Here is a 25,775-nt window from a genome sequence, read left to right on the forward strand (position 1 = left end):
CGTGAGAATTTGTACCAATGACTTCGCGTAACCGAATACCTCACCAACTTGAACCGTATCTCCGGTTGCCACCCGAGGCAAGCCTTATAGTCTTGACCAGTACACTGGGCTGTAGTGCAACATGGCTCACTGCACGATTCGTGAGTTCATTGCTGGACTATACGGACGATGAAGGTGGCGAGACAGCGGTAGTCTTAGCGAGCTGGCTAAGAGATGCTTCATGGTGGAAGCAAGAGCTCCGAAGAGCGGCAGTGAGATATCATCAGCCAACATATCCTTTATATAGGACTATCACTTACACCGTCCAGGGTACCGATGTGGCAAAATCTGTCGAAAGCAAACGGCTTACGATTGTCGACTTCCTCTGCAACGATAACGGGACGGTTCTGGACACCATCGAAAGCACTCTACGTACGGCAATTACCACAGCGAAGCAAGGAACGCGCAAAGTAACGCTCATCCTCGAGAATCCAGACACCCTGCTAGCCCTTGGCCAAACCACCGCACTAACACTGAGCCAAGTGCTGCTCAAACTGCGCACTCTCGTCCACGCCACAGCGGTGGTACTATCAGCCGACCTCCCCTTACTGGAAGCCGCCTCAGAGCACGCCGAGAAAGTCCCAACACCCATCGAGGCCGAGACTGCAGCTTTCGCCGTCCAGCAGGCGCACCAAGCTGGTTACGTTATAAGTGTGCGGGAGCTAGACACGGGTGCCGCGCGAGATGTGAGTGGTGTGTTGCGCGTCACTATGGGAGGCGGTGTCTATGGGGCTGCGGAGGGAACGCTTGCTGGCAAGGAGATGGAGGCGTTGTATCTTGTTCAACGGGATGGGAACGTCAAAGTTTTTGAGCGAGGTTCTGCGACCTTCTGAGGCACGTTCGAACGGCAATCGTTGGTACATTCGAAGCGGCTACGCTGTATGCTACATATCGATTTGCCGGATATAAGATACTAGCAGTCATACATTGCTGTACAGTCATGGTACACTCGTCCAGCCATGCGGCATCCGACGATGTGGCGATCGCGCCGATTAAGCCAGATACTGATACACGGTTGGCACCGCTCAAGGACGTACTTTTCCAGTCCATAACGCCGATTGTGGGCCCGATATCATTGACGCTTGCACTAGTCAGGTCGTGCAATATAGACGGGCAGCTCCGCTATTCTCTGTGTCTCGTGGTCGTCGGGATACATCTCGTGCGTGCCTACGGTAATCTCGGTCTTATTCCTTCCGATGCGACCTCGGCCGGTTAGGATGGGGTCAACACTACCGTTTGGACTCGGCGGGCGATCCATAGCGAGCGGCAGGCCGCTGTCTGAGAGATGACGCGGGCGTGGCGGCGAGCTATCATCGCTTTCCTGTGGCTCCGGCGTGTAGTCCATGATCTGTCCGCCTTCCACGGTAACGGTCCGAGTATGGGTGATGCCTTTGGTGCCGAGCTCGGTGGCTTCCCAGGCGTCGCTACCGTCTCCGTTTCGCCGTGACGAGCTTTGTCCTGGCATCGTGTCCTTTAGGAGACGCTTTCGGGTCAGTGTGTAGAGGCTGGCAACACAATCAGCGTAGAACCGTGCAGAGTGGCAGCGAATACTCACAGACTATCCACCCATCCACTACTGGTGATCAGTGAGCCCGCGATGCAAGCAAAGACGCTACTCGTAGCACGTCCATCATGCGCCATGGACCACATCCTGCCCGCGGATAACGGCAGGGTCAAGAGAACATAGACGCACGGATATACCGTCATGAGTGTGGTGATGCGGTTCACCGCTTCAATGGTCGTTCGATTCGGCGCGTCGCCACCCGGATGCTGACCATTAAACAGCATCGTTGTCTTCTTGCGCAGCTCGTAGAACGTCACAACATATATAATGATAGTCCCGAATTCGATGATCTGTGACAAGGATTAGCCAGAGAAGGTTCGCAGGCCGAGAGCGGCAAGCTTACGAAAATCCAGAGGTAGTGGAACAGCAGACGATCGTTCTCGTACGCCGAAGAGATCCAGCACCAAGCGCCCGCCCTCACTGTGGTCATGGTCAGCCGACGTGCAATAAGACGAATTTGAAACCCTTTTTTCATACCGAAGTACTTATCGCCGTGGATGCCAACACCAGTGCCTGCGAGGAGAAACGAGAATGCCCACAGCGCGACAATGCAAGACGCAAACACTCGATTGCTGATGCGCCTTCCATACACCGCAGTCCAGAAGGTATGCAGGGCTATCGCCAGCACAAAAAGTCCGCTGGCGACATCTCCCGAGTGGATCAGCCATCCCTGAGCGAAGCAGGCCGGAGACGGCGCGAGAATGCTGCCTCTGCTAATCCAGTGGAAGCTGATGAGGAAGCCTGAAGACTGCTGTATATCCGCCAGAAGAAGGTTGAGTACGAGGACAACGTACTGGTTGTAACCGAGGAAAGTGCGATAGTGCAGACGCCAGGTGAGAAAGCGGTAGCCAATAAAGCAGAGCAGAACTAAGGTGGAAGCGACCGAGATCAAGGCCATCAACCCGACTGCCACCAGGCCATGGCGAAGAACCTCCGGGAGCGGGTCGAGGCTGTAGGGCGATGGGAAGTAGGCCTGACCATCAACAAGAATTTCGGGCTCGTATGGCGCGTACATCTCTGTGCTGCGTGCTGCCTAAACCCTCAGATGGTCGATGGTGGCAGGTCTACCTCTACCATGCTCTCCTTGGACGGTGACTTAGCGTATACGAGTGCGGTGTTGGCGGGACGAAGAGCTTTATGTTTGCACGCACGAGCACACAGTTGCGGTTGGAGGAAGTGAAAGGGAGTTGCAATGAAGCACGCTTTCACATCGTTTGGCACTTGTACGAGAATGAATATTTGGTTGTCGCAAATCGCATCAAAGGAGGGTGAATAGGTTGGAGCGGGCTTAAGGTGTGTGGTCAGATCAGGTCGTGTGAGCGCAGGGTCGTCTGGACCTAACAAAGTTGGCTGGATGCACAGACGACACGGCAGTCGCGATGCTCGCGTTCGTGGGTTAGCGGAGCTTGCCAAAAGCCAGCTTCGCGGCGGGTACTGAACCGAAGCACATGCATTGGACTTCTACACAGCCGCGCGGAGAGGGCATGTGTAGCGACGGACAGGGTATATGAGCAGGTTACCCTAGCGGTCCGAGGCTCTCATCTGTCCCTATCCCTAGACACATTGCGACCATTCCAGGAACGGCAAGCGCAATGCTTTGCCGCATGGGCCCCTGGGCGAGTCTTGGCACTGCTTACATGCATGGTATGGTGATAAAAGTGATCAGAGAGGCAGTACGAAGAGAGATTGCTTGATGCTGAACGGATACGCAGAGTTGATGTGGTTCACGCTCACGTGGCCTCGTGCGTTATGAACCGTTTAAGCTTCCACGACGGTTTGCTGAACGTCTTCGCTGCATGATTAGACACCTGGTTGGTTACGATGCACGTACGATCTGGGGAAGGTGTGGTGATCCCCAAGGGTGGCTGCAACGGCGTCCTGCATAGCCAAAGTAAGTGCCCCTGACCGCTGGCCTCATCTTCGCGCGGAGACAATGTTCTTCTCTGGAGCGTCGATCATGCGAACCAATTACCGTAGGGCACTTGATACTCCTGCCCAATGAGTAGAAAATACTGGCTAGAGACCGAGCTAACCGTGCCCCTGAGCCTACTAGCAAATCGGATCACCTGCAGGATCGCATTGATGAAGAGCATAGCATTGCACTCATCCGAGACACGGGACGTTATTGATGCCCAGCTCGGCGGTGCTTGCTGTGCTTGCAACGCCCAGATGTCCAAAGCACGTGAGCAGACAAGGATCATGCCCAGGGGTGCAGCAGCAAGAAGAGTTGTCGGGCCGAGGCGTCTATCAGGCCGGACCTACCTAACCGGAAGTCTTGTTCCGCTGGGGTTGAAGGAGGCATGGTTGGACCAAACCTTCACTCATTTTCATTGCTATTAGGTGTATGGTTGCGTAACAGCGAAAACCTTACACTTAATAGCGTGATTGGACCGTTGTAGATCTCAGCTACGGGGGCTTTGTTGCTCTCTACGCTCCGACTACAAGTCGCAACCCGCCACCTAGTGCAATTCATCGTAATCTCCTCTACGAAGGCTCGGCGATCAGCACCCTGCCCGGCCGAGGCTTGCGGACTGGGCAGTACTAATTCCTACATGCCAAGCATCGCATTCAGCCTGTCAAGTGCTGAGAGTGTTGACGTCCCCGCGACTCCGACTTGGACCTCGTCCGCGTCCTCCTCGTCTTCAGACTCGTCTCCATCGCCGATGTGCTCTAAGGCCTCGCTACGCAGAGCAATGTTCCCGCACCCACCTTTTTCTGTTGAAGGTGGTGATGGCATCTGTGGCGCATGCACCATGTTGACTGCCAATGCCGGAGGTTGGTTGGCCAAGCCTTGCGCACCGCCGCCGTCTTCGGTTGCATCGTCGATATGATCCGTTTGACCGGCCTTGCGATCGTCATTGGAGCCGGAAGTGTTCAGACTGTCAATCTTATGTACCGTTCCAGCGTCGCTGCCCTCGTCAACATGATGAACGTCTATCAGGTCGCCTTCATGTATGATACCCTCCGTCGTGATGATGTCCTGTAGCCGCTCCAGTGGCTCAGCGAACAGGTCCGACTTGGGGGTCTTGTTCACTGGCTTGTTTTTCGTCAACGTGGTATATGGTCCGTTTCGCCCAGAGCCTGGTGATTGACCCTTCGCAATGAAGCCAAGCTCGTGCGCAAAGATCCACGGAAAGGACATGAAAGGCATATTCGCGACGGTCGAGGAAGACCGTGGCACGTATTGGCCAGCCCTCAGCACCGTCTTTTGCGACTCCTCAAAGGCTGATGACACCTCCTTGGCGGTAATAGTGTACATGGCTGCAATGAAGGGAGCGATCTTTGTCCAATCACGCTCCTGTGCGCTTGTTCCAGCCTTCTCGTAGCACGTCTCTTGGTAGTACTGCTTGAGCGTCGTCACGGTCTCGCCAAGTTTCTCCGTGAACTTGTAATCATTCTCGTCTTGATTGTGAGAACGGACGAAGGTCGTCCAGATCTCAAACTCATTCTCAACACCGTACTGAGCCATAATGCGTTGGACAGCTTCGTCGTAGCGTACCTTAACCTCTGATGCAGCCTGAAGCAGAACAGCGTCGAGCTGGTACGCGCTGAGGATGCGCTCGTCGAAAGGCAAGTCCCAGGCCGGCTGCAAGTCGATACGCTGCACCGCGTCGTAGAGCTGGCCGAGCACTCTCCTGGAGTGGTAAGATGACTTTCCAGGGCGCTCAGCCCAATGAGGATACTTTCTGACTCGCAGTTCATTTGGCATCACTGCTGGGACTCCGGTCTTCATATAATCCACGGCCATGGAGTGGAGCTGCGCAAGCTGCAGACACTTGAAGTCCTTGACACCCTCACTGAACCCGTCGTCTGCGGTGTATCTGTGCGCGCAAGCTATGATACCGACGTTGTTGTGCTTCATGTACGTCACAAAGAAAGAGGTGATAGCATCTACAGTGATCGGTAGCTCAGCTTTCACAGGCTCTGGTGCCTGGTAGTCCATTGGGGAATGGTACCACTCCGGTGGAATCAGCTGCTTGTCCCAGATCACAAGGAAGTCGTCTCCGTCAAGGTCGCCGCCGGAGCACATATTGGCCAGATCACGATCTCCAGTCTGCGGAAGCACGACACAGTTTTTGAGATGGTGCAGGGCGGGCACGTCGATGGCGCGCACGACTCTTATATCACCCGGATGCAGCGAAGGGTTCCGCGCCAGCAAGCAAACACCCTTTACTGCCACATAGCTTCCTTTCTTCGCAACGTCGGGTATCTGAAGAAAGATCTCAGGCAGCGGCGTAGCGTCCGTGAGGTCAACCGTATGATTGTCCGCATTAAAATCACCCCTCAACGTAGTCGTCTCATCAGTGCAGCCAAGAACGAAGGCGCCCTCGTCAACGAAGATTCGAGCCTTCTCCTTGAGGTACTTCACCATCCACGAGCGCCACAGTCTCATGCAGGACATCATGAACGGATCTCGAACCGCCATAAAGCCATCGTCAATCATCTGCGCAAGCACAAGGGTGGTGTGATTGTAGTCAATCTTCTTGCAGAGTTGGTCCTTCGCCTTGTCCTCGTCGATCATGGCATCCTGCAAATCTTTGAGCGCTTGCTGCACCTTGACCACGAACACCTTGTCCTCGACACCTCGCGCGCTGAGTACCAAAATAATCTGCTGGTTCAGATACGCTGCTGTAAACTGTGACAAACGGCATATCTCTAAGCCGTGATACACCGCGGGGAACTTCATCTGGCTCGGCCGTGTCTGGATCACCATGTTGTCCTTGCCGGTGAGCGTTGGGTCGACCGCAAGCACGCCTTTGTAGCCACCAAGCCGGAACTGAATAACGGACGGATAGTCAACAAAGGCATTTGGGAAGCCGAAAGTTTGCGCGACCATCTGTGCTATGAATGGTGAGACCTTGCCAACACCATCTGTGAATGTGTAGCCATTGCGCGTAATGTCCGCGAGCGCATCGACCCGAACCCTGTATGACAGGCCTCTGGTGGTCGAGAAGCACTGGCCAAGCCTTGAAGCGTACTTGGCTACTGTGGTAATGTGCGTAAAAGTACCCATCGCTACTCGTATATCAGCCGCGGATAGGTCAGGGGTCGATGCGAAGAAGTAGGCGCCATTCTCCCGAAACTGCGAGTTACCGAAAGCGAGAAAATCGTAGTGCCTACCGGCAATCTGTATGCCGTTCTGCAGTGTGCGCTTGACACGGGTGAAGATCTCGTCTTGATTATTGTCCGAATTGTTCATAACTTTGCCTTTGTACCTCTCGTCCGTGAATTTAACTCTGAGGAAGTGGTCGACGATATGTTCATACTTCCTGATGATGCGGTTGGTGGTTTCTACCACCGGCGTTGAGATGATCAGGCTTGTTGGAGTGATTACCGCAGCCCGGATCTTGGCACAGTACGACGGGCGTTTCTTCTCAATAGTGCTGACCTCATTAAGCAGGCGAAAGACATCTATTGGTTCAAAAAAGCGTCTCCGTCCATCTAAAGCTTTCTCCAGCAGCTTGGTGGCTCTGGCAGGTTCAAGGTCTGCCAGCTTCTTGAGAAACTCGGTTCGGATGTTGCACTCATGGAAAATACCCTGGCTTAGGCATGCCTCGAACTGATAGCGTACATCGAACGTGAGAATCTCTACAATGTTGTGCATGGTGACTTGTAGTTCAGGCGAGTCCGGTGCCCACTTCCACAATCCTTCTGCGGTTGCGAAGCTGAATCGCAAGCCTTGATCATCGGTAATGGCCACGTTGGTCGAGACCAGCAAATCAATGAGATTGCGAAAACTACTTGATTCAGTATGTTCTTTGCTGAACTCGAGTCTGTAAGTCAGCCACCGAGCGACGTCGACTATGACGCTTCGCCTTCGTAGCTGTGTTGGAGCTTCGCCTGCGCGCGAATCGTTGTCGATGCTTGTCTGACGCAACCAGCTCTGAGACTCATTCCAGGATGGCACCTTTGCATTGTGCGTGTCTCGCACTTGCCAGGCTTTGCGATACACTATCGGCGGCATCTGAATGTCAACCACCACCGCAATCTGCTGATCAGTGGTGGTGAGCCTGCGTACGCCGCGGATCTGACTAAGGTCGATCGACAACTTGAACGTGCGAGATGTGTTGCTTCGATTGTTGTCGCTGGAGGTTGGAGGCACGTCTTTGTCGAAGGTGATGTCTAACTTCTTGAACTTTGCGCTTGCGTGGATCTCGGCCGGAAGTATGCCGGTAGCTGATCCTGGGAACAAGACCGTCATCTGCCTGTCCGTCTCCATCACGCCGACGCCGAAAGAGAGGGCTTGGAGCATAATTGACTCGGGCATAATTCGCCTCTTCTGCGTTGGCCTCGCTGGCAGCTCGACAGGCTCCGGTGCGGGCTGCCTCTCGAAGCGAAGTGTGTATCTCGAGCCACCAAACTCGACAGTGGCTCCCTGTTGAATGAAGTCCACGTTCGTAGGTGGCGGATGATACGTGACATAGGCGTTCCCGTGCCGCATCCGGAGATGGATGTCCGAAATGCTGCCAAATTTGCTGAGAGCCTCAAACGCATCCCACGTAGTCCATTCGCTTGGGATCCTGATGACCTTGACCTTGAGGTACGGCCACCCGTTGACCGGTGCATCCACACGTCTGGGTTGAGGATCTTGAGCCGCCTTTATGGTCGCCGGTCCCTCACGCATTAGTGAAGATGGCGAATGTCTTGAGCGTGTCCGAGTCGGAGTCGGTGAACTCTTCCGCACTATTGCCTTCTCCAGTGAGCGGCTGGCCGAACGTTCGCTCCCAACAGTCTGTTTCAGGACACTGGCCTGTAATAAGCTATCGAAGTTTGATTTCGCTGTCTTGCTCCGCGAACCCTTCCGTGAAGGCGAGCCTGATGGCATATACGCTGGCGACAGCTCGACATTGTTGGTGAGTCTCCCCATGTCTCAAATTCGAGGACCCGGACTTCGGCACCGAGGCGTTCAATCGGTAGTAGCGACGGACGATGTGCACCAAGTACACGGATATAAGATCTTGCTCATTTCGCGTGCTTTAGATTAGTGGTGGTGACATGCCGTGAATAGCTGAATTCTCAAGAAGTGTTGTGCAGTAGAAGATGTAACAAACGCGCCGTTTGCAAACAGAAGAGGAAACAGGAAGCGGATACAGCCACAATAGGCAGTCGCAGCACGCTTTGCCGCGTTGTCACGTGCCGTTGATGCATGCACGAAGTAAAAATGCAGGAAGTGAAGCACGTGAGGGACAAGTAACACATACCGACTGCTACGCCTCGCTATGAGCCTTCAATGATGGCGTTGGGGCAACAACCCACGCTTGCGCAGGACGTATCGTAACGAGAGGAGCCTTGCAAGTCTCTTTGTGAACAAGCAGGAGTGCGCAGCAGCTGCGAAGCTGTGACAAGCAAATGCAGGCACCATGCAGGTATCCTACTCGTGCCGTTTGCTCTCATGCCCCGCGGCTTTATATTAGCCCTGGGTGTCCGCATCAAGCATGGCAGCCAAGTCCATCGTGCCAGGTTCAGCCGAGCCTAATGGAATTTCAGTCTCGTCCCACGTAGGGTCATCATATTCACCGCGGTTCATCTGCATGTCGCCTTTCCGTGGCGTCTTCGGATTCCCGCTAAGCGGCGAACTGTTCGCGTCAAGCTGGCCTAACGGCCAACGTGTGCCACGGCTCCGTGCCGCTATGCTTGCTCAAGATGCGCGAGTCGCGATGCTGAGTCGCGACTCTGCAGGTGACGGCACTGCGATTGTCTTGCGAGGCTTCGCTCGCTTCGGCGTCGGTCCGTTTCTCGATTTGCCCGATGAAGCATTGGAGGCAAAAGATGCCCGCCCATCGAACGCTTGGCTCTGCGAGTCCACAAGCATCGATGGCGAACCTTCCAAATGGCTTTGCTGCGTGCCCGACACCCGTGTAGACCGAGGTCGATATGGCAGACTTGCTTGGTGTTGGGGTCCGCCAAGCGCAGCAAATAGTTTTGAGCGCATGGCGTCAGCGTCTGTGATTTGCTCGTCCTTTTGCTTGCACTCACGTCGCAAGCGTTTGATCTGGGAAGATGACTGTGTCAGCACTGAAATCGCAATGTTGCTGCTGGCGACCTACCTGTTGTTCAGCATCCGCAAATCTGCGTTGTAGATCTGCGGCTTCTTCGCCATGTTGCGATGCCATGCGGTCTAGAGCTTCGTTGTGCGCTGCGTTAGCAGCATCCGCATTCTGACGCATATGCGCCTTGACCTGCTGAACGTGATCTTCGTGGGCCTCTTTCTCACGCTCGAGCGCAACATTAGCGGAGTGTAATTTCTCTTCCAGTGAGATCTTTTGCGACGTGTTCTCATCAGCAGCGGCACTCAGCGCATGCACTTCTGCACACTTGTCCTCCAGCCCCCTTTGGAGCCGATCAAGTTGATCCATCAGCGAGGCCCGCTCTGCCTCGGTGTTCTCAAGCCGACTTTGCATGTGGGCCACATCAACAGATGCCTTCTGCAGTCTACCTTCCGCATCAGCACAGGCTTCTCTCGTGTCCTCAAGATCCGCTTCGCATTTAGCAAGCACAGTCGCATGCGCTAGGTCAGATGCCACCTTTTTGCTCGTCGCATTGATGGTGGTGCGCTCTGCGTTTTCGCGAGCATGCCGCAAACTGTCTCCCAGATGATCCACACTCTGCTGCAGCTCTTCAACTCTCTCGTTCGCCCCAGCAAGCTGGCATGAACACGCCGCCATCTCCACTTCGAGAGCCTCGCACTGCACCTTGCAGCTCATGCTCTGTGCGTCGAGGTCATTGTATGCTTCCTGCAGATGATCATATTGGTGCTGTAATTCTCGGCGAGTACGACGTTCGTCCTGCAAGGGCCGCTCAACGTCCTCACAGCGCGCTTCAAGATCGAAACATGCTTGGGCGAACAATCTGCTCAATGCATCATGTTGGGCCTGAGCTCCGTCCGCCAGATGGCTTTGCAAAACTTGCCGCCACTCTGTATGCTCTTCATTTGGCGCAACCACTCCTTCCACCACAGAACAAGTGGGTAGACACATCGAGGGTGAAGGCACGGTGTGTGCACAAGGCTCAGTCGACGCCGTAGCCGCATGGATACGTAAGAGCATTTCACCGAATTGAGGTTGGATGATCGTCTCTGTCTCCGAGGCGCTGAGTGCACATCTGAGCAGTAGTCTGCTGAGCTCGTGGAGAATCTGACTACGTATCGACCGCCACAGAGACGCGCAAGCAAGTCCATCCGGGGCATGACCGGAAAGAGTATGCGGCGATACAACGCTACATGCCAGTTCTTGAAAGGTATGTCGAAGCGGACCGTCGATGATGGTGACGAGTGACAGCATGATCGTCGGCAAGGACGAGAGCCATTGCAGTATGCTTGAGAAGGTTGTACCGGTTTCCACAAGGGTAATGGCATTGGAGGAGCATAAGATCTGCACAAGATTGCGTACCAACAGGTTCGCGGTTCCTCCGTCCATCACAGCGTCCAAGCAGTGCTCCAGAGCACTGCCTTTGCTGAAGGTCGTTCCGCGCAGCTGGTCTGGTGAGGAGATGGTATGCCTAATGCTCTCCATACACGATGTCTGTAAGAAGACGGGTTTGCAGAGTGAGCATATAAACCCAAAGGCCTCGGTTTGTAACACATTATCCGACCTACAGGATAGCGCTTTCTGCTGCAACTTCTGCACAATCGGGCCATTGTTGGAGCACCAGGCGTCCTTCGTATCCTGCGGGATGAAGTTTAGAATCACATTCGCAAGACGGAGGACAGTTAACCGGTCCATTGCAGATTCTTGATGCGTTTGGCAGGCCCACATGGCCTGAAGGACCACAAGGTGAACAGTTCTGCGCGCTTTGTCAGATACCGAGAAGAAGTTGCGCATTCCATGGGCCTGCCACGGCGCCGATCCGGCTGGCGTTCCAGAAAGCAGATCTTGCGTCTCGTAGAAACTACTGTGCAAAGCTTGTTGGTCGTCCACGGCCAACATGATGGTTCCCATAATAGCCAAGCAATAGAGTGTGAGCAAGTGGCTTTCCGCATCGCGGTCGCCGTGGTTATGGGCGCTTCGCAGGATGTCGTCGAGCCGTGACTCAACTAAGGTCAATGTGTGCTTGGGCAGAAGGGCGACGAGCAAGGAGGAGGTTCCTTTCAGGACAGCGTACACGGGCTCCATATTGTGGACCGTTGGTTCATGGGCAGCTGCTTCAACGAGACGTACGAAGAATACCTGACACTCAGCTGGAAGAGCGTATCGCTCTGGAACGGCATTTGACAGTATGGCGACAGCTGCTGCCGCGTGCCTTGACCGGACATTGTTGGTTGCTGTCGCGTGCACTAAGAGGTGGTGCAGTATGTTCGGATCACACCGAAGCAGCGCATCCCGAAAGGGCGTTTGGTACGCTAGTGGTCGTCAGAGTATGGAAGTGTTGTCACTGCAGAGTACGTACCGAAGCGAGCTAGGATGTGTAGCACATACGGCCACTGTCGCAGACCCTCAAGCAAGCATACCGCCAAGCGGTCAACTTGACAGGCGCGTAAGAGTACACTTTGTGCGATCTCGGCGTCCGAGCATCGCACACAGACATTGAATAGCGTCTACTAGGCGTCAGTACTTGCATATCTTTCGCTGAATCGTGTCCAGAGCGAACCTTTAGCTCTTTCGGATAGCGGCTGTTCACGACCTGGTCTAGCTCATTTATTAGAGCACTTGCGCCCCCCAACATGGCTGTTCCTCAAAACTTTAACGGAAAATAGTGTTGATGGCTTGATACGACGCATACGCTTCCCCTAGGTGAGGAGAAGCAGGCGCATCGATGCACGCACTTTACGCGTGGCTGCTCGACGGGCGTCGCCATGGCAATCGCTCCTCGTCCGTGAACCATCATTACGGCAAATAGTCCGCACAGTGTTGCGGACTACGAAGACAGATGGATGAGGCGTCATCGTCGGGATTGCTGCAGCAGCAGCCGAACAGTGATGCCGTTGAAGTGTCGACTCTCCGCGCTCTTCGCTGAGCCGCGGCAGTCTTCCGCATGATGAGGGGAGGGGTGCGCGCCTTCACCCAGGGCGACATCGCCACCTTATGCCGGGCTGATGATTTATGGTAGAGTAAGTAGCAGGATACAACTTGAGACCGCTAGACTGTCCACTATTCACTGGACAGTTGAAGCTCTTCAGCCTTCCTCTCGAGTCGACCATGGAGCGAAGACGGATGTCAAGCCTAGCCAATGAGCTCTTGCACACGACACGAGCATTACGCGTCAAGCATGTCAGATATAATAGGCGTTGGCAGACGAATATACCTCCTACGACATCCTCATTGCCCGCTTCGCACTTCTGGACAACTGGTCGTGTCCTCCTCATTACAGCATTTACTGGCACACTGACCTACCTTTACGGCGTAAGCGATTTCTCATCGCACACTGCCCGAAATCCCAAACCACTCCCTAAGCCGTCGTATGCCTCCAAGCTTGAATTAGAAAAAGCGATTGTTGAGCTCCGCGATGAATTCGGTGAGGATGCCATCTCCATTGACGACGAGGATCTCCGCAAGCATGGCTACAGCGAGTGGAGCAGTATCAACATCGAGACATTGCCAGTCGCTGTAGCGTACCCGAAGTCGACCGAAGAGGTCAGTCAAATAGCCAAAGTCTGCTATCAGCACAAGATCCCAGTGATACCGTACTCAGGCGGTTCGTCCTTAGAAGCTAACTTCTCCGCGCCTTTTGGTGGCGTAAGCGTGGACTTTTGCTTTATGGACAAGATCCTGGAATTGAGACCTGATGACATGGATGTTACACTGCAGCCTGCCGTTGGCTGGATGAGCTTGAACGACCAGATCAAGGACTCTGGTCTGTTCTTCCCAGTCGATCCCGGACCAAGTGCTATGATAGGCGGTATGGTCGGGACGTCTTGCTCTGGCACGAATGCCGTACGGTACGGCACTATGCGGGATTGGGTCGTCAATCTTACTGTAGTGCTCGCGGATGGGACCGTAATCAAAACGAAGCGACGGCCTAGGAAAAGCGCAGCGGGCTATAACCTCACCGGGCTATTTGTTGGATCCGAGGGTACCCTTGGCCTCGTGACCGAGATCACGCTTAAGCTGGCCGTCGTTCCTCAACACACTTCAGTAGCCGTCGCAGACTTCCCGACCTTCCGCGCAGCAGCGGCGACGGCGATGTCAGTAGTGCGTTCCGGCATCCCGATCGCAGCCATAGAGATCATGGATGATGTGCAAATGGGGGTCGTCAATAAGGCAGGCGGCACCAAGCGTACGTGGAAGGAGGTGCCCACTCTGTTCTTCAAGTTCTCTGGTACTCCAGCTGCAGTGCAAGAGCACATCCAACAGGTCAAAGATCTCGCGAAGCAGCAAGGAGGTGGTGAGTTTCAGTTTGCCGCCAACGCCGAGGAGCAGAAGGCGCTGTGGTCTGCTCGTAAGGAAGCTCTGTGGTCAATGATGGCTCTGCGGCGAGAAGGTGATGAAGTATGGAGCACTGATGCCGCAGTCCCACTGTCACGGCTGGCCGATATTGTAGAGATTTCTAAGAAAGAACTCGACGACCTTGGATTGTTTGCAAGCGCGCTTGGTCATGTCGGCGACGGCAACTTTCACACGAGCATAATGTATGACCGGAACAACCCTGAGGAGCGGAAGAAAGTAGAGGATTGCGTACACCGAATGGTAGATAGAGCGCTTGAGATGGAAGGGACATGTACTGGCGAACATGGTATTGGCCTTGGCAAGAAGGGCTCGCTTTTGCAAGAATTGGGTGTCGATACGATTGACGTGATGCGCAAGCTGAAAGCATCAGTGGACCCGTATTGGATCATGAACCCCGGGAAGGTACTCTCGCGCACAAGCCTAAGCCACCCGCATCCGTACTGACAAAGAGACTAGGTGTTTGACCTGCCAGGCACCGGCTGACCCTCACATGTTGTTGCTATACCCTGCTTAGCGTCAGAACATGTCGTAGGCCTCTGTCGAGGTCGGAAAGAACTCCTGATCCGACTCCGGCTCCTGGAACACCCGCTGCTGGCTATCTACGCCAAGAACATTCGAAGCTGAGGCGACATGTTCGGCGCCAGCGACTTGTCGTGTATCCTCGTGAGCTGCTGCGACGTCTTCCACGGTTGTGGCGGTGCGACTGGGCTAACAGAACATCAGTCTGCAATCCGGCTTTGGAGAGCATTGGAGGGTCGGCAGCTTACCTGGCTGAGCGGCTGCGAGTTCCCATCTGCCGGCTGTTCGCTTGACTTGGCTGGATGCTCAGGGTGCAGGGTATACTGCTGCTGATACCTTTGGAAGATCGATTGGTTCTTCGGATCGTCCATGAGATCGCCAGAGTTGGCGCGTGGCGGTGGCTGCTCGAATCGATTAGCACCATCATATAGTCATTTCTGATGTGAGAATGACTGCTTACCGCGCCCGCCATCCCGCCTCGACGATAGACAACAAGCTCTTTCCCTTCGACGACCTCGCCATCTATGCCCCGAAGGATGTTCGATACTGCACTATCGCCGTCCACTCTGCTGCGCGAAACCGGCACCAGGTCTTCATCCCTCACACGCTCTTTCGTGATGACGTTGGTCGAAGCCTGCCGCGCTTTCACTATCCTTTCATTCGAGTCGGCTGTGCTAGTTTGACTTGGCGGTGAACGAGGTGCCCGCTCCCTTTCCGTACTTCGGCTGCGGCTTCGACGGCGACTGCGACTGCGGCTTCGACTGCGACTTCGTCGACGAATGATGATCTCTTCTCTTTCTCGGCCTTGCCTAGGTCCTCGGTCCCGTTCTCGATCGCGTTCACGAATAATGATTTCTTCTCTCGCTGCTGGCGATCTCTCACGCCGAACAATGGAGACCTCTGTACGGTCGCGCGGTGGCGGAGGGAAATAGGAGTAATCTTCCCGAAGAAAGTCAGATCGCTTATCTGTCCGCCCTGGAGGCGGAGGCGGAGGCGAAGGTGCTATGTCGTAAACCCTTGGCCTCTGCCTTGGATTGAAGTCGTCTCGTGGATTACGTCGCCAGACAATATCTCTTTCCCCTCTCTCGTTGCGCTCTATAGGTGACCGTGAAGAGCGTCTACGGATGACCTCTCGTTCCACAATACGCTCAGGTGGTTCTCTGCGGAAGATCAGTTCCTCCCCGCGTCCTGGACGTGCAGATGTCCGTTCCCGATCATACCTAGACTCGTGGTAGTCATCGTACACTCGCCGCTCCCGAGAATGGCTGCTGTTGGTGGCTGCATCATATCGTCTCACAGTGACCTCGCGCTTATGCGCCGGTGAGGCTGGACGGTACCTCCGGTACTCCACATCAATGGATCGCTTTGAAGCCACTGAACCGTCGCTGTAGTGCGCATCCTCATAACGTTTCCGATTACTGTTATCACCGTGCTCGCGTCCGTCCTCGTACCAAACCCAGCCGCGTGGCGAACGTTTACTAATTTTTTCGTAGTCATAGCCGTCGCGATGCCAGCGAGTGTCATAAGGGTCATCTGCATCCCACAATGCCCGCGGCGGCGGCGGCGGTGGTATATGTGGCGAAGGTGGCGAGGATGGCGTTCGAGCCGGTGAACGGTCACGTCTTCCACCAGGCCGGGAGTAACCGTCAGACGATGGAGGCGAACGCGAAGGCCGCCCCGGCCTTCTACCGAAAGACCCAGATATTGTGCTAGGCGGAGTTCCTGGTGCTGCCGGTGGTGGACCAGGATCCCATCCACTACCACCGTCACTACCGTTGTTACCTCCAGTGCTACGATCAAGCACATCTAGTAGCCTGAACACCACAAGAAAGTTATTCATGGCCTCCTGTTCGATATCGATCTTCGCGAGCCCGGCCTCCATCGACACCAGACCCTTCAGTCCACGCTTCGCAAGCGAATCTTTGGCACCGCTAAACCAAGTGCATGCATAACAAAGGCCCCAGATCAGGTGACCCTCTGCACGCTGCCGAGCGAGCCAGCCCTCCAGCATGCGGAGACACATCCCGTCGAGTTTGTCGTAGACACGCAGCGTACTGCCGAGAATCGACTGAGCGGAGTTGGAACTCTCGTGTTTGGCGTGGCGTAGCTGCTTGAGTAAGGAGCGTGGCACAGATGCAGGTGTCATTGTCCAGGAGCGCTGACGGTAGGCGAGTATAAAGGCGACATAGTCCGGTGCCTTTGGGCCAGACGGCTTTGGGAGTGCGGTCATTCGGTCACCTTCTTTCAGGTTCGTTTGGCTGCGAGACGCAAAGTTGAACCACTTTCGAAGCCCAGACCGCGGGTTTATGGTAGTCGCGGCTACAGTATCAGGCTGCTTTGCCTGATCTAATTCCACCTCTCGTGAAGGTTTATCAGCCTTCTTCACGACGTCGGTGATGAACTGAAACAAATCCTCACTAACATCCTGCGTGTGCCGCTCGTTCAAGAAGTCCTCAATTTTAGCGGGAGGCAGATCGTTTCCAAAAATCTCCTTCAATCGGTTTCTCTCTTCGTCAATCTTGCGTTTCCGCTCGGCAAGCTGCGCTAGAAGATCCGAACGGTACGTGGCAACCGACTCCATCTGAAGCTCCACTTTCTCTTTCTCTGCTTGCTTGCGCTTTGCTTCATCTTCTTCGAGTCGCTTGCGGAACTTCGCTTCCAGCTCAAGCTCAAGCTTAGCCGCAGGCACGAAGCGCTGTTTGACGATGGGCTTAGTGTCGTAGACTTGCACAACTTGATCGTTGGCGGCCGGTAGGACGGCGATGTCCCTCGCGCCTGTCGTGACGATTTGCTGCGTTGCGTGCTGCTGATGGTGGTTCTGGGGTGGCGGTATCCGATCATTGAGGTGTGAATGACGGGAGGGGAGCTCGAAGGGTTCAGCGACTGCTGTGGGTATTTGCTGGCCGGGTCCTACGGGCTGCATCTCCTCTGGAAGCTCTCTGTTTTCGAGCACGTAGTCCACTGCAACCACCTGAGTCTCATACAGCCGCCTTTCGAAGGGCGAAGAACTATGGTTGCCACTTGTCAGAGACGCGTGTACACTCTAGTCTGCAGAAAACGTCTACCTTTTCTCTCGGCCGTACAGCGCCAGGAACAACACGATCCTCGTTGCCAAGTCGTGAAGCTCGTTCTTCACCGTCACAAAGCCAGGCTTGTAGAAGTACCACATTGCCTGCTGAAACTTCGTCGTATTCAAGTCGTCGAGCTTTAGAGGGCCGCCCAGTCCCTCTTGCCGGCTACCTTTACGTATGTGGTTCTGAAGTGCTATTACCACGTTCTCAGCTTGTACAAGGCGCGCCTCAGCTTCTGCTACAGCATTTTTGTTGAGAACCGGCGCCTTCTTGTTCTCATCGAGCATCTCCTTGAGCTCGCTCACGTAGCGCATGGTCGACTCAAGATCGGCCGCAAGAGTCTTGATGTCCTCCGGCGCATCTTTGTAACTGTCAACATAGGCCTTCAATGTCGTCGCAAGGCTTAAGCCAGCTTGGACGACGGCCAAGATGGCCGTGGCCTCGTCCAACCCGGCAGGCATGGTGTCTTCTTCGCTCGTTGCACATACTGTCGCGTGACCGTTCTCAAGCTCTTGCCCGCGCGGTAACTCGTCTCGTATTGGCTATGAATTGAAACATGCTCGCGCGCCAAAGACTGAAAGTGTGATAGGAGATCAATACACGACAACGGAAGTGGAGCAAGGAGAACACATTGTTACCAATGAAAATACCTCGTTATGAGGCCGCAGCACTGCCATCCTCAGCTGAGGTCCGAGCATGCACGAGGAATACTAGTGGAGGCGCGAGGCGCTGCCACACATGGCACAATGGGCGGCTGCTAGCAGAAGTAGGTCAAGCGTGCCTGCAAGGCATTTGACGTGGTTGCAGAGCGTTACTGCCTAAGGCCAGCTAATTATGCGGCGGGGAGAATGTTGTATTGTACGAAAAGGTGTGCATCGCGTTTATTTTTTCTATAGCACTGATGCCTCAACAACTACATGTATTGCGCCCTCGATGCTCCAGATCCTTTCGAACTTGAGTCCCGCTCCTTCCACTAACGCTCGCCATTGTTTCTCAGTTCTCTCGTTGGCTGCGAACAACAGCATCCTTATTTGACATTAGTCAACGCATCCAAGATGTAAGCAAGACGTCGGAGTAACGTACATGTTGATGTCCATTTGAGCCGTTCGTGGACTGGCGCCCTTCTCCGGTACCACACCATCGACCAGCAACACCTTGCTGTAACCGGCCTTGCCCGCCTTTGCAAGCTGGACTAGGATCTCACGCGCCGTGCTGTCCGGCCAGTCATGGCATATACTGTGCATCAAGTACGCGCGCGCGCCCTTGACCGGTTGCTCCCTGAAAAAGTCGTGGACCGCCAATTCAATGTTGGACGGGAGCGGGTTGGCTTGATGCATTGAGACGTCAATCACAGATGCCTGGTCTTGTACGATAATTTTGGCGTTGCTATGCGAGTCCCGGATGGCTTCCGCAAGGTGTCGCATGTCACGGCCTAGCCCGCCACCTACGTCGACACACAGAGCAGTCGCTGGGTCGTAACCCTCCAAAAGATGGGAAGGTGAATACATCTCCGTCCAAGCTCCTGTCTCGCCGGTCAGCGACGCCAAAGTCTTTTGAAAGTGCGATAGAACACTGGGACGATCTTTGATGTAGTTCCAGAAGCTCTGAGAGCCCATAAGTGTTTGCCACGGAGGATGCTCGGCGTCTGTCGGATTGACATATTTTGTTTCGCGGAAATATGCTGGCGCTTTGGGGGCATACAGAGCAGGAAGGTCGTAATGATGGTGTATGCCGTTGACGACTCCGTTGGGATCTGCCAGCGCCTCCGAGAACTCGAGATGGGAAAACTTGTCGACATCATCTTCCTTGATAATCTGGCGAGCGGCCAGTAAACGACAGAACCGAGTCACCAAGGCACCATCGGTGCCTGTCTTTGATGCGAGATCGTGCGATGTCTGCGGTTGCGCGCTCAGAGCCGAAAAGATACCCATGTCAGCGCTGATCTTGGCGGTAACACTGGTAATCGGATCGAGCCACATCATGTCGTAGACCCTTTCCCATGGTCTGCGAAGATGGTGTTTGTGAGCATTAGCCGGACATCATCATCATATTTCATTGAGACCGTACCTCTGCAGACGTAGCTACAAGGGTGCAGGGTGTTCACTTCAGCCCAGTGTCCGGTACGGTTTCAAAACGGTCTTCTTACCATGAGCGCTCTTGAAAGCGGAAGGACAAGCGTTAGCAGGTCTAATAGCAAGCCAGATGTTCCTGCCATCTTGAGCTCCGTACCTTGCCTCCCCCAGTGCGTGAACACGTGCAGACTCATCGTTCGCAAAGTTCTGGCGCTTAACGCTTGAAAGACTCGAGATGACGGACGCAGTGTCCATGGCAGACGAGGAGCGACAGTGCCGCAGACCAAGTAATGAAGACGTGTTTGATGGTAGACAAGAGACAGGGAAGTGGTCTACTTATGCTGATCATTGCGTCCGCTTACCGCTGCCCTAGCCCTCAGCTAGAGCTGTACGCGTAGACTTCTTGAGCCGCTCCTGACTGATCGTATAAGGCTGCAGGAGCTAAAGGAGTGGTAGTAAGTTGTCGGAACGCGGTAGTGTGTCGTCACTCTTGAGGGAAGAAGGCGGGTTCTAGTTGTGCTGATCTTGACATCTGCTTTCCGATGGATTGGCCCGCAGCTCAAGCTGTGATTTGTCAACCTCATAAGGCTCAATATCTTCTGGTTGTTTAGGGTTGTCTCGAGTGGAAGGATTTGGGGTCCGCTGGTCGGGTAAGGCTGAGGTTCGAGATGTCGTTCTGCGACAGCCGCGGAAGCTGCCGCGAGCCGCCTGTCACCGATGTAAATGATTTGTTCAGCAAAGATCGTATTTGGGAAAAGCACGCATAATGGACGCCGAACACTTCACCAACCCAACAAGGAACTTCCCTAGAAAGCGGTGCGGTTAGTGAGTCCTTCCACCACGCTCCCGTCATTGTTCCGTATCGTAACTAACATCCATAGGCGTCCTTGGCGCAACCGGCTCCGTGGGACAACGCTTCATACTACTGCTTGCTCTTCATCCTCACTTCAGCCTCACTGTTGTCGGCGCGAGTTCTCGCAGCGCCGGCAAGAAGTACAAAGATGCCGTGAGATGGAAGCAGAGCTTGCCCATGAGCAAAGAGCTGGGCGAGCTGGTTGTCACAGAATGTCGCCCTGAAGAATTTGTGGGAAATTGTGATCTGGTGTTCAGTGGCCTGGATAGCGATGTCGCTGGAGAAGCTGGTACGCGCAGTGTATGATCTACCACTTAGTCCACATACTAACACATTGAGTGCAGAGCAAGCGTTTGCGAAAGCAGGCCTGCCCATCTTTTCGAATGCGAAGAACTATCGACAAGACCCAATAGTGCCACTAGTTGTGCCCACAGTCAACTTGTCACACCTCAAGCTTATACCGCACCAAAAGAAGCAGCTCCAGTATACGTCAGGGTTCCAAGTATGTAACTCAAATTGCGCGGTCATTGGCATTGTCATACCGTTCGCTGCGCTTCAGGCTCGTTTCGGGCCGATCTCTGCATGTTCCGTAGTCACACTACAGGCTGTGTCTGGGGCTGGCTATCCGGGTGTGAGTAGTATGGACATCATCGACAACATCGTACCGTACATCCCTGGCGAAGAGGATAAGTTGGAAAAGGAAGCGAGGAAAATACTGGGTGGCATTAGCGGCGATGCAACGGCCTTCCAGGTGCAGGACGACCTCAAAATCAGTGGGACATGCACGCGCGTGCCAGTCTTAGATGGCCACACTGCCTGCGTATCTCTCTCATTCCAGAAACGACCAGCGCCAGGCGCCGAGGAGGCCAAACAGGCGATGAGGGAGTATGTTTCTGAGGCGCAGCATCTGGGCTGTCCAAGCGCACCTAAGCAGGCGATTGTAGTGATGGAAGAGCCGGATCGGCCGCAGCCACGGTTAGATCGAGAGACAGATCGGGGCTATGCGGTCAGTGTTGGCCGAGTACGGGAGGACGAGGGAGGGATTTTCGACCTCAAATTCGTTGCGTTGAGTCACAATACCATTATTGGTGCGGCAGGGAGCAGTTTGTTGAACGCGGAAGCTGCGGTATTGATGGGGTATCTCTAGCAGACTGACGGGTGATTACGAGAGTGTCTGTAGCGACGATTCAGCAACAGCGTATAGTAGACGCAACTCGAACCAAAGTACCTTTCAAGTTTTGTTGCTTTTGATTTGTTTACTTCAATGCCCAGTAAAGTCTCCGGTGAATCGGAAGGGTTGTATGAATTATCGTGCCTGCCTCTTTAGAGACCACAGTTCGGCCGTAGTTCGGCGGTATCAGCCGCCTCAATGTGCCCCTCAACCATTGACTTCGACCCGCTCCGCAGTGCTTCGCCTCCTTATGGCCACAAAGCTACGTCCACTTGTGGACTCGGCGTGGACGACAGTAGCCAGACAACGTAGACCCCAGCGGATACCGCAGCCTCAATTCCACCCACCGCAATGCCGCCGCTTCGAGACCAAGGTCTCCGTCCCTCAACATCCCTCCTTCGCCTTCGCCTTCGACATTGATGGCGTCCTTGTCCGGTCCGCCAATCCACTACCAGGAGCACACGAGGCTTTGAAATACCTGCAGGACCAGCGGATCCCATTCATCTTACTCACTAATGGAGGTGGGAGGTCGGAGACGGAACGGGTGGCAGACCTCTCGGAGAAGCTGGATATTAAGCTCGACGTAGGAATGTTTGTGCAATCGCATACGCCTTTTGCGGACATGCATGATTACAAGGACAAGACTGTGCTGATTATGGGAGGGGACTACGACAAGTGCGCGCGGGTCGCACGCGAGGATTACGGGTTCGGGACTGTGGTCACGCCGGCGGATATAGTATGCGCATACCCGGATATCTGGCCGTTCTCGGCCAACTTCATGGACTACTATAAAAGCTTTGCAAGACCTTTACCAAAGCCTGTTAACCCGGCCTCGCTTTCCGAAAGCCTGAAGATTGATGCCATCTTCATCTACAATGACCCTCGGGACTGGGGGCTTGACAGTACCGTGATTCTCGATCTTCTGCTGTCCAAGCAAGGATATCTGGGCACGCTCTCTTCCAAGAACGGGGACGCATCCCTTCCCAATCATGGTTACCAGCAAGATGGTCAACCGCATCTCTACTACAGCAATCCAGACCTCTGGTGGGCGTCTTCATACCACCTGCCGCGGCTGGGTCAAGGTGGCTTCCGTGAAGCCTTCGCAGGCCTTTGGCGAGCGGTAACGAACGATGCAGAGCTGCAGAAGACCATTATCGGCAAGCCGTATCAGCCGACATATGAGTTTGCGGAGCGCAGACTGCGTGCGCATCGGAAGAAGTTGTTCGGGCACGTTGGGCTCAACGAGCCGTTGAAGCGGGTGTACATGGTCGGCGACAATCCAGAGTCTGATGTTCGAGGTGCCAACAACTACCACTCGCCGCATGGGAGCCAGTGGCGAAGTATTTTGGTCAAGACCGGCGTGTATCAGGATGGGAGCGAGCCGAGCTGTAAGCCTACCATGATCCTGGACGGTGTCCAAGAGGCCGTGAGGTGGGCTGTAGAGGATGCGAACAAGGCTTGAATTTGAGCGATAGACGTCCGCTTATTCAGATACCCTTAGACTGCTGTATAGACGAAGAAATCAATTCTAGATGCGATGCTGTGCGAACAGAATAGGACGCAGAGAATGCCGAAGGCGATACTCTAAGCGTCGCGGACCAGAGATTCGCTGACCTCAGAGGCTTGACAAATGCTAGCTGTCAACCCGATCGCTTCCTTGGAAGACACGACTGTGCGATGGCTCAAATCTTTGCCAGCTGGCTCGGACTCCGATGTAGCTGCTGCTTAGACTGCGCACTGCCGCAATGCACACCGGCTAGCTGGGCCTTTCACGACCAAAGCAAAGCGACAAGGCGTTGCGCACTTTGTGTGAAGGTTCGGCGAAGTAGCCATTGCATCAGGAAAGCTAGGTTGGAACAGAAGCGACGGTGGCCGCTAAGGGCTGAACGCTGAATTATGCGAAAACATCAGCGCATGGTGCGAAAGAACATGTTCAGTTGTACGATGGTTCAGTAGGCTAGTGTTAGTTCTCACGGAACGGCGTCAGGAAGGAACATGTGACCCATTATAATTAACTACGTATCGTACAACGGAACCTAACCATTAAGCATCGCAGTAATCGATGCACAAAGCTCATTAAGCAGTATAAACACCGCCTGGGGGTATACGTAACAAACGCCAACCTGCCATCTTGTAAAGCCGTACGCCTTGTTGCATTCCTACTCTATTTCGAGTGATGGAGGCGATGTGGAGTTGAGGCACTAGACCCGTGTGTCGGTTTCACTTATACGGTCTGCTCTGTGGAGTTGCCGTTCGTAATACCGTTGGTGTGGCCATTGGTGCCGTTGGCGCCAGGTCTCTTCATCTCAATGGCCAAATCTTTCTCGTCATAATCGTGAATGTGGAGGCCGAGACGAGCCGGGTCGATGCCACGATGGCCCCAAATGAGAAGAGCACCGAAGACAGGCTTTGCAAAGAGGTCGAGAATGCCGTAGAAAATGGCCTCAGAATCCGGGTGAATGACGTTGCCGCCTTCGCACAGACCCCACGCGATGGGGTAGAGGATCCACAAGAGGGTGGTGAGGGAGCCGCAGTATGTAAATGCCTTGCCGACATCGCGGCCCATGGCGTTGGCGTGCTTGCGCGCCTCGAAGACGAGCACGTAGACGATGTAGGCAAGAGCGGCGCAGCCGAATGCGAAGTAGCCCCACTTGTAGCCACTGGCGACGAGTGCGCCAACAAGACCGGTGACGATCATGACCCAGTCAAGGAGGATAACGTACATGAGGGTGGGCCATGGCAGAGCAGCAGTCAAGAGCAGGTCGAGCAGGAGCAGCGGAGTGGTGATGAACCAGTCGATGTAACGGACGTAGAATATCTCGCGATAGTTGCCGTGTGCCTGAGGGGTGTTGCGGTGGAACTCGACAGGAATAGGAGTCCAGCCGAGGTTGCTGCCCATAGAGAAGTAGGCAATGGAGGCCACCATAGTGATTGCAGCGGTGATGTAGTGGAAGATGCGCTGAGTGCGTGGCTTGGTGACGGCGAGGCCCATGAAGGCAAACGTCGAGCACACCATCACGGCACAGACCGCCCAGTACCAGTCGGAGCCATGGGTGGTGATCTGGAGGGTCTGGTTGTTGACAGCTTGACTGATACCATTGACGGTGTAGCCTGGTCTCGGTCAGAACCTGAACTCAACGTCGTCAAAGCGACTTCATACTTACTATTGGTATTGAGCGCGTTGTTTGCGCGCTTGTTGAGAGACATCTTGCTTGTTGGTGACGGTTGAGTAGCTCCTACGACTTGGTTGTTGTTGTCACGATCCCGAGAAGCTCTTGATGGCACGTTGTTGGTGGGAGTGAGAGGGAACTGTGAGTCCACGGTTCAAGGAGGGATTTTGTTTGCTATTCATTTCTAGTTCTCGTGACGGATAGCTACGCTTATGAAACTGCCCGGATGTGACCGGGTGACGTCAAATATCGTGAAGTCTTGCGAGAGTGACTGACCGAACCTTGCTTAACCGGCAGGGTACCCTAATGGTTCGACGACTGCTAACAGTTTTCCACGGCGCCCACTCCGGTTTGGTGGCGATCGCCTCGTCGAAACTTTACCCATGTCGAACTTTTACCAATCCATAGTCCCAGGTGCACCGAGCGTCGTCCGGCATCCGCGATGCGATAGGTCCGGCATAGCACGGCTTCCTATTTGCATCCCTACTGTAGCCTTCCCGCTACGGCATATCCTCTATACGGAGACTTCCTGGTACATTGAGTCACACTGACAGAGCCCGTCGTGACTACACCCATTGACGTCGACTCCCGCTACCCATGAAGCGGTCGATTCTAGAGCCACTAGCGCCACTCACTGACTGCAGCATATGCAACAATATCTCGCGACAGACCGTGGAGCTGCAACATCGATCTTCGTCGTCACGACATTAGCGGCAACCTCGGTTGAGCGGCAAGCCACAAGCGCTTAAGGAGAAAGCTTGTCTGAGCTTCTTGGAACACTCAAGCTACATCATGGCTCACAATCTAGAGTTGTGCCCTCAATCTGCGTTGCCAAGGCACGGTACTTGTTGTTCCTTGGTAAAGGTTAGACTGCAGTCCATCTCCACCGGTAATGCTCACGTCCACAACGTCGCTGTCGGCTTGCCGTAGCCA

The 25,775-nt window shown here is 54.4% G+C and overlaps 10 protein-coding genes across 10 annotated transcripts; 4 read left to right on the plus strand and 6 right to left on the minus strand.

The window, feature by feature from the left end:
• Positions 1-17: 17 nt before the first annotated feature.
• On the plus strand, positions 18-872 carry BAUCODRAFT_66893 (uncharacterized protein; the record flags this gene model as incomplete). Its single annotated transcript, XM_007676443.1, has 2 exons — positions 18-251; positions 309-872. The coding sequence occupies 2 exons, from the start codon at positions 18-20 to the stop codon at positions 870-872; spliced, it is 798 nt and encodes a 265-aa protein (XP_007674633.1).
• A 254-nt stretch (positions 873-1,126) lies between these two features.
• Positions 1,127-2,618, minus strand: BAUCODRAFT_120782 (uncharacterized protein; the record flags this gene model as incomplete). The annotated part of the gene is made up of 4 exons (XM_007676578.1): positions 1,127-1,544; positions 1,595-1,893; positions 1,947-2,023; positions 2,081-2,618. 4 exons carry the CDS (start codon positions 2,616-2,618, stop codon positions 1,127-1,129), a joined length of 1,332 nt encoding a protein of 443 aa, XP_007674768.1.
• Positions 2,619-4,700: 2,082 nt separating this feature from the next.
• On the minus strand, positions 4,701-7,805 carry BAUCODRAFT_67567 (uncharacterized protein; the record flags this gene model as incomplete). Its single annotated transcript, XM_007676497.1, has 1 exon — positions 4,701-7,805. A coding segment is annotated over one exon (3,105 nt), but the record flags the coding sequence as incomplete, so codon positions are not given.
• Positions 7,806-8,976: 1,171 nt separating this feature from the next.
• Positions 8,977-12,501, minus strand: BAUCODRAFT_406230 (uncharacterized protein). Its single transcript, XM_007676579.1, has 4 exons — positions 12,191-12,501; positions 11,990-12,137; positions 9,652-11,942; positions 8,977-9,596 (listed from the first exon to the last, which is right to left on the minus strand). Exons 1-4 carry the CDS (start codon positions 12,263-12,265, stop codon positions 9,243-9,245), a joined length of 2,868 nt encoding a protein of 955 aa, XP_007674769.1. The 5' UTR covers positions 12,266-12,501; the 3' UTR covers positions 8,977-9,242.
• On the plus strand, positions 12,486-14,804 carry BAUCODRAFT_31863 (uncharacterized protein). The gene is made up of 3 exons (XM_007676165.1): positions 12,486-14,388; positions 14,443-14,649; positions 14,710-14,804. Exons 1-2 carry the CDS (start codon positions 12,739-12,741, stop codon positions 14,467-14,469), a joined length of 1,677 nt encoding a protein of 558 aa, XP_007674355.1. The 5' UTR covers positions 12,486-12,738; the 3' UTR covers positions 14,470-14,649; positions 14,710-14,804.
• Positions 14,805-17,456: 2,652 nt separating this feature from the next.
• On the minus strand, positions 17,457-18,126 carry BAUCODRAFT_406039 (uncharacterized protein). Its single transcript, XM_007676580.1, has one exon. The coding sequence runs from the start codon at positions 18,035-18,037 to the stop codon at positions 17,567-17,569; it is 471 nt and encodes a 156-aa protein (XP_007674770.1). The 5' UTR covers positions 18,038-18,126; the 3' UTR covers positions 17,457-17,566.
• Positions 18,127-18,444: 318 nt separating this feature from the next.
• Positions 18,445-20,224, minus strand: BAUCODRAFT_137695 (uncharacterized protein). The gene is made up of 5 exons (XM_007676581.1): positions 19,806-20,224; positions 19,723-19,732; positions 19,644-19,657; positions 18,660-19,580; positions 18,445-18,602 (listed from the first exon to the last, which is right to left on the minus strand). The coding sequence occupies exons 1-5, from the start codon at positions 19,901-19,903 to the stop codon at positions 18,467-18,469; spliced, it is 1,179 nt and encodes a 392-aa protein (XP_007674771.1). The 5' UTR covers positions 19,904-20,224; the 3' UTR covers positions 18,445-18,466.
• A 190-nt stretch (positions 20,225-20,414) lies between these two features.
• Positions 20,415-21,677, plus strand: BAUCODRAFT_86008 (uncharacterized protein; the record flags this gene model as incomplete). Its single annotated transcript, XM_007676511.1, has 3 exons — positions 20,415-20,469; positions 20,530-20,790; positions 20,846-21,677. The coding sequence occupies 3 exons, from the start codon at positions 20,415-20,417 to the stop codon at positions 21,646-21,648; spliced, it is 1,119 nt and encodes a 372-aa protein (XP_007674701.1). The 3' UTR covers positions 21,649-21,677.
• A 52-nt stretch (positions 21,678-21,729) lies between these two features.
• BAUCODRAFT_31869 (uncharacterized protein) lies at positions 21,730-23,289 on the plus strand. The gene has a single exon (XM_007676166.1). It carries the CDS (start codon positions 21,923-21,925, stop codon positions 23,132-23,134), a length of 1,212 nt encoding a protein of 403 aa, XP_007674356.1. The 5' UTR covers positions 21,730-21,922; the 3' UTR covers positions 23,135-23,289.
• A 360-nt stretch (positions 23,290-23,649) lies between these two features.
• Positions 23,650-25,115, minus strand: BAUCODRAFT_31870 (uncharacterized protein). The gene is made up of 2 exons (XM_007676167.1): positions 24,837-25,115; positions 23,650-24,783 (listed from the first exon to the last, which is right to left on the minus strand). The coding sequence occupies exons 1-2, from the start codon at positions 24,877-24,879 to the stop codon at positions 23,897-23,899; spliced, it is 930 nt and encodes a 309-aa protein (XP_007674357.1). The 5' UTR covers positions 24,880-25,115; the 3' UTR covers positions 23,650-23,896.
• Between the last annotated feature and the right edge of the window lie 660 nt (positions 25,116-25,775).

This window comes from Baudoinia panamericana (genome assembly GCF_000338955.1).
Source record: "Baudoinia panamericana UAMH 10762 unplaced genomic scaffold BAUCOscaffold_4, whole genome shotgun sequence".
NCBI lineage: Eukaryota > Fungi > Ascomycota > Dothideomycetes > Mycosphaerellales > Teratosphaeriaceae > Baudoinia > Baudoinia panamericana.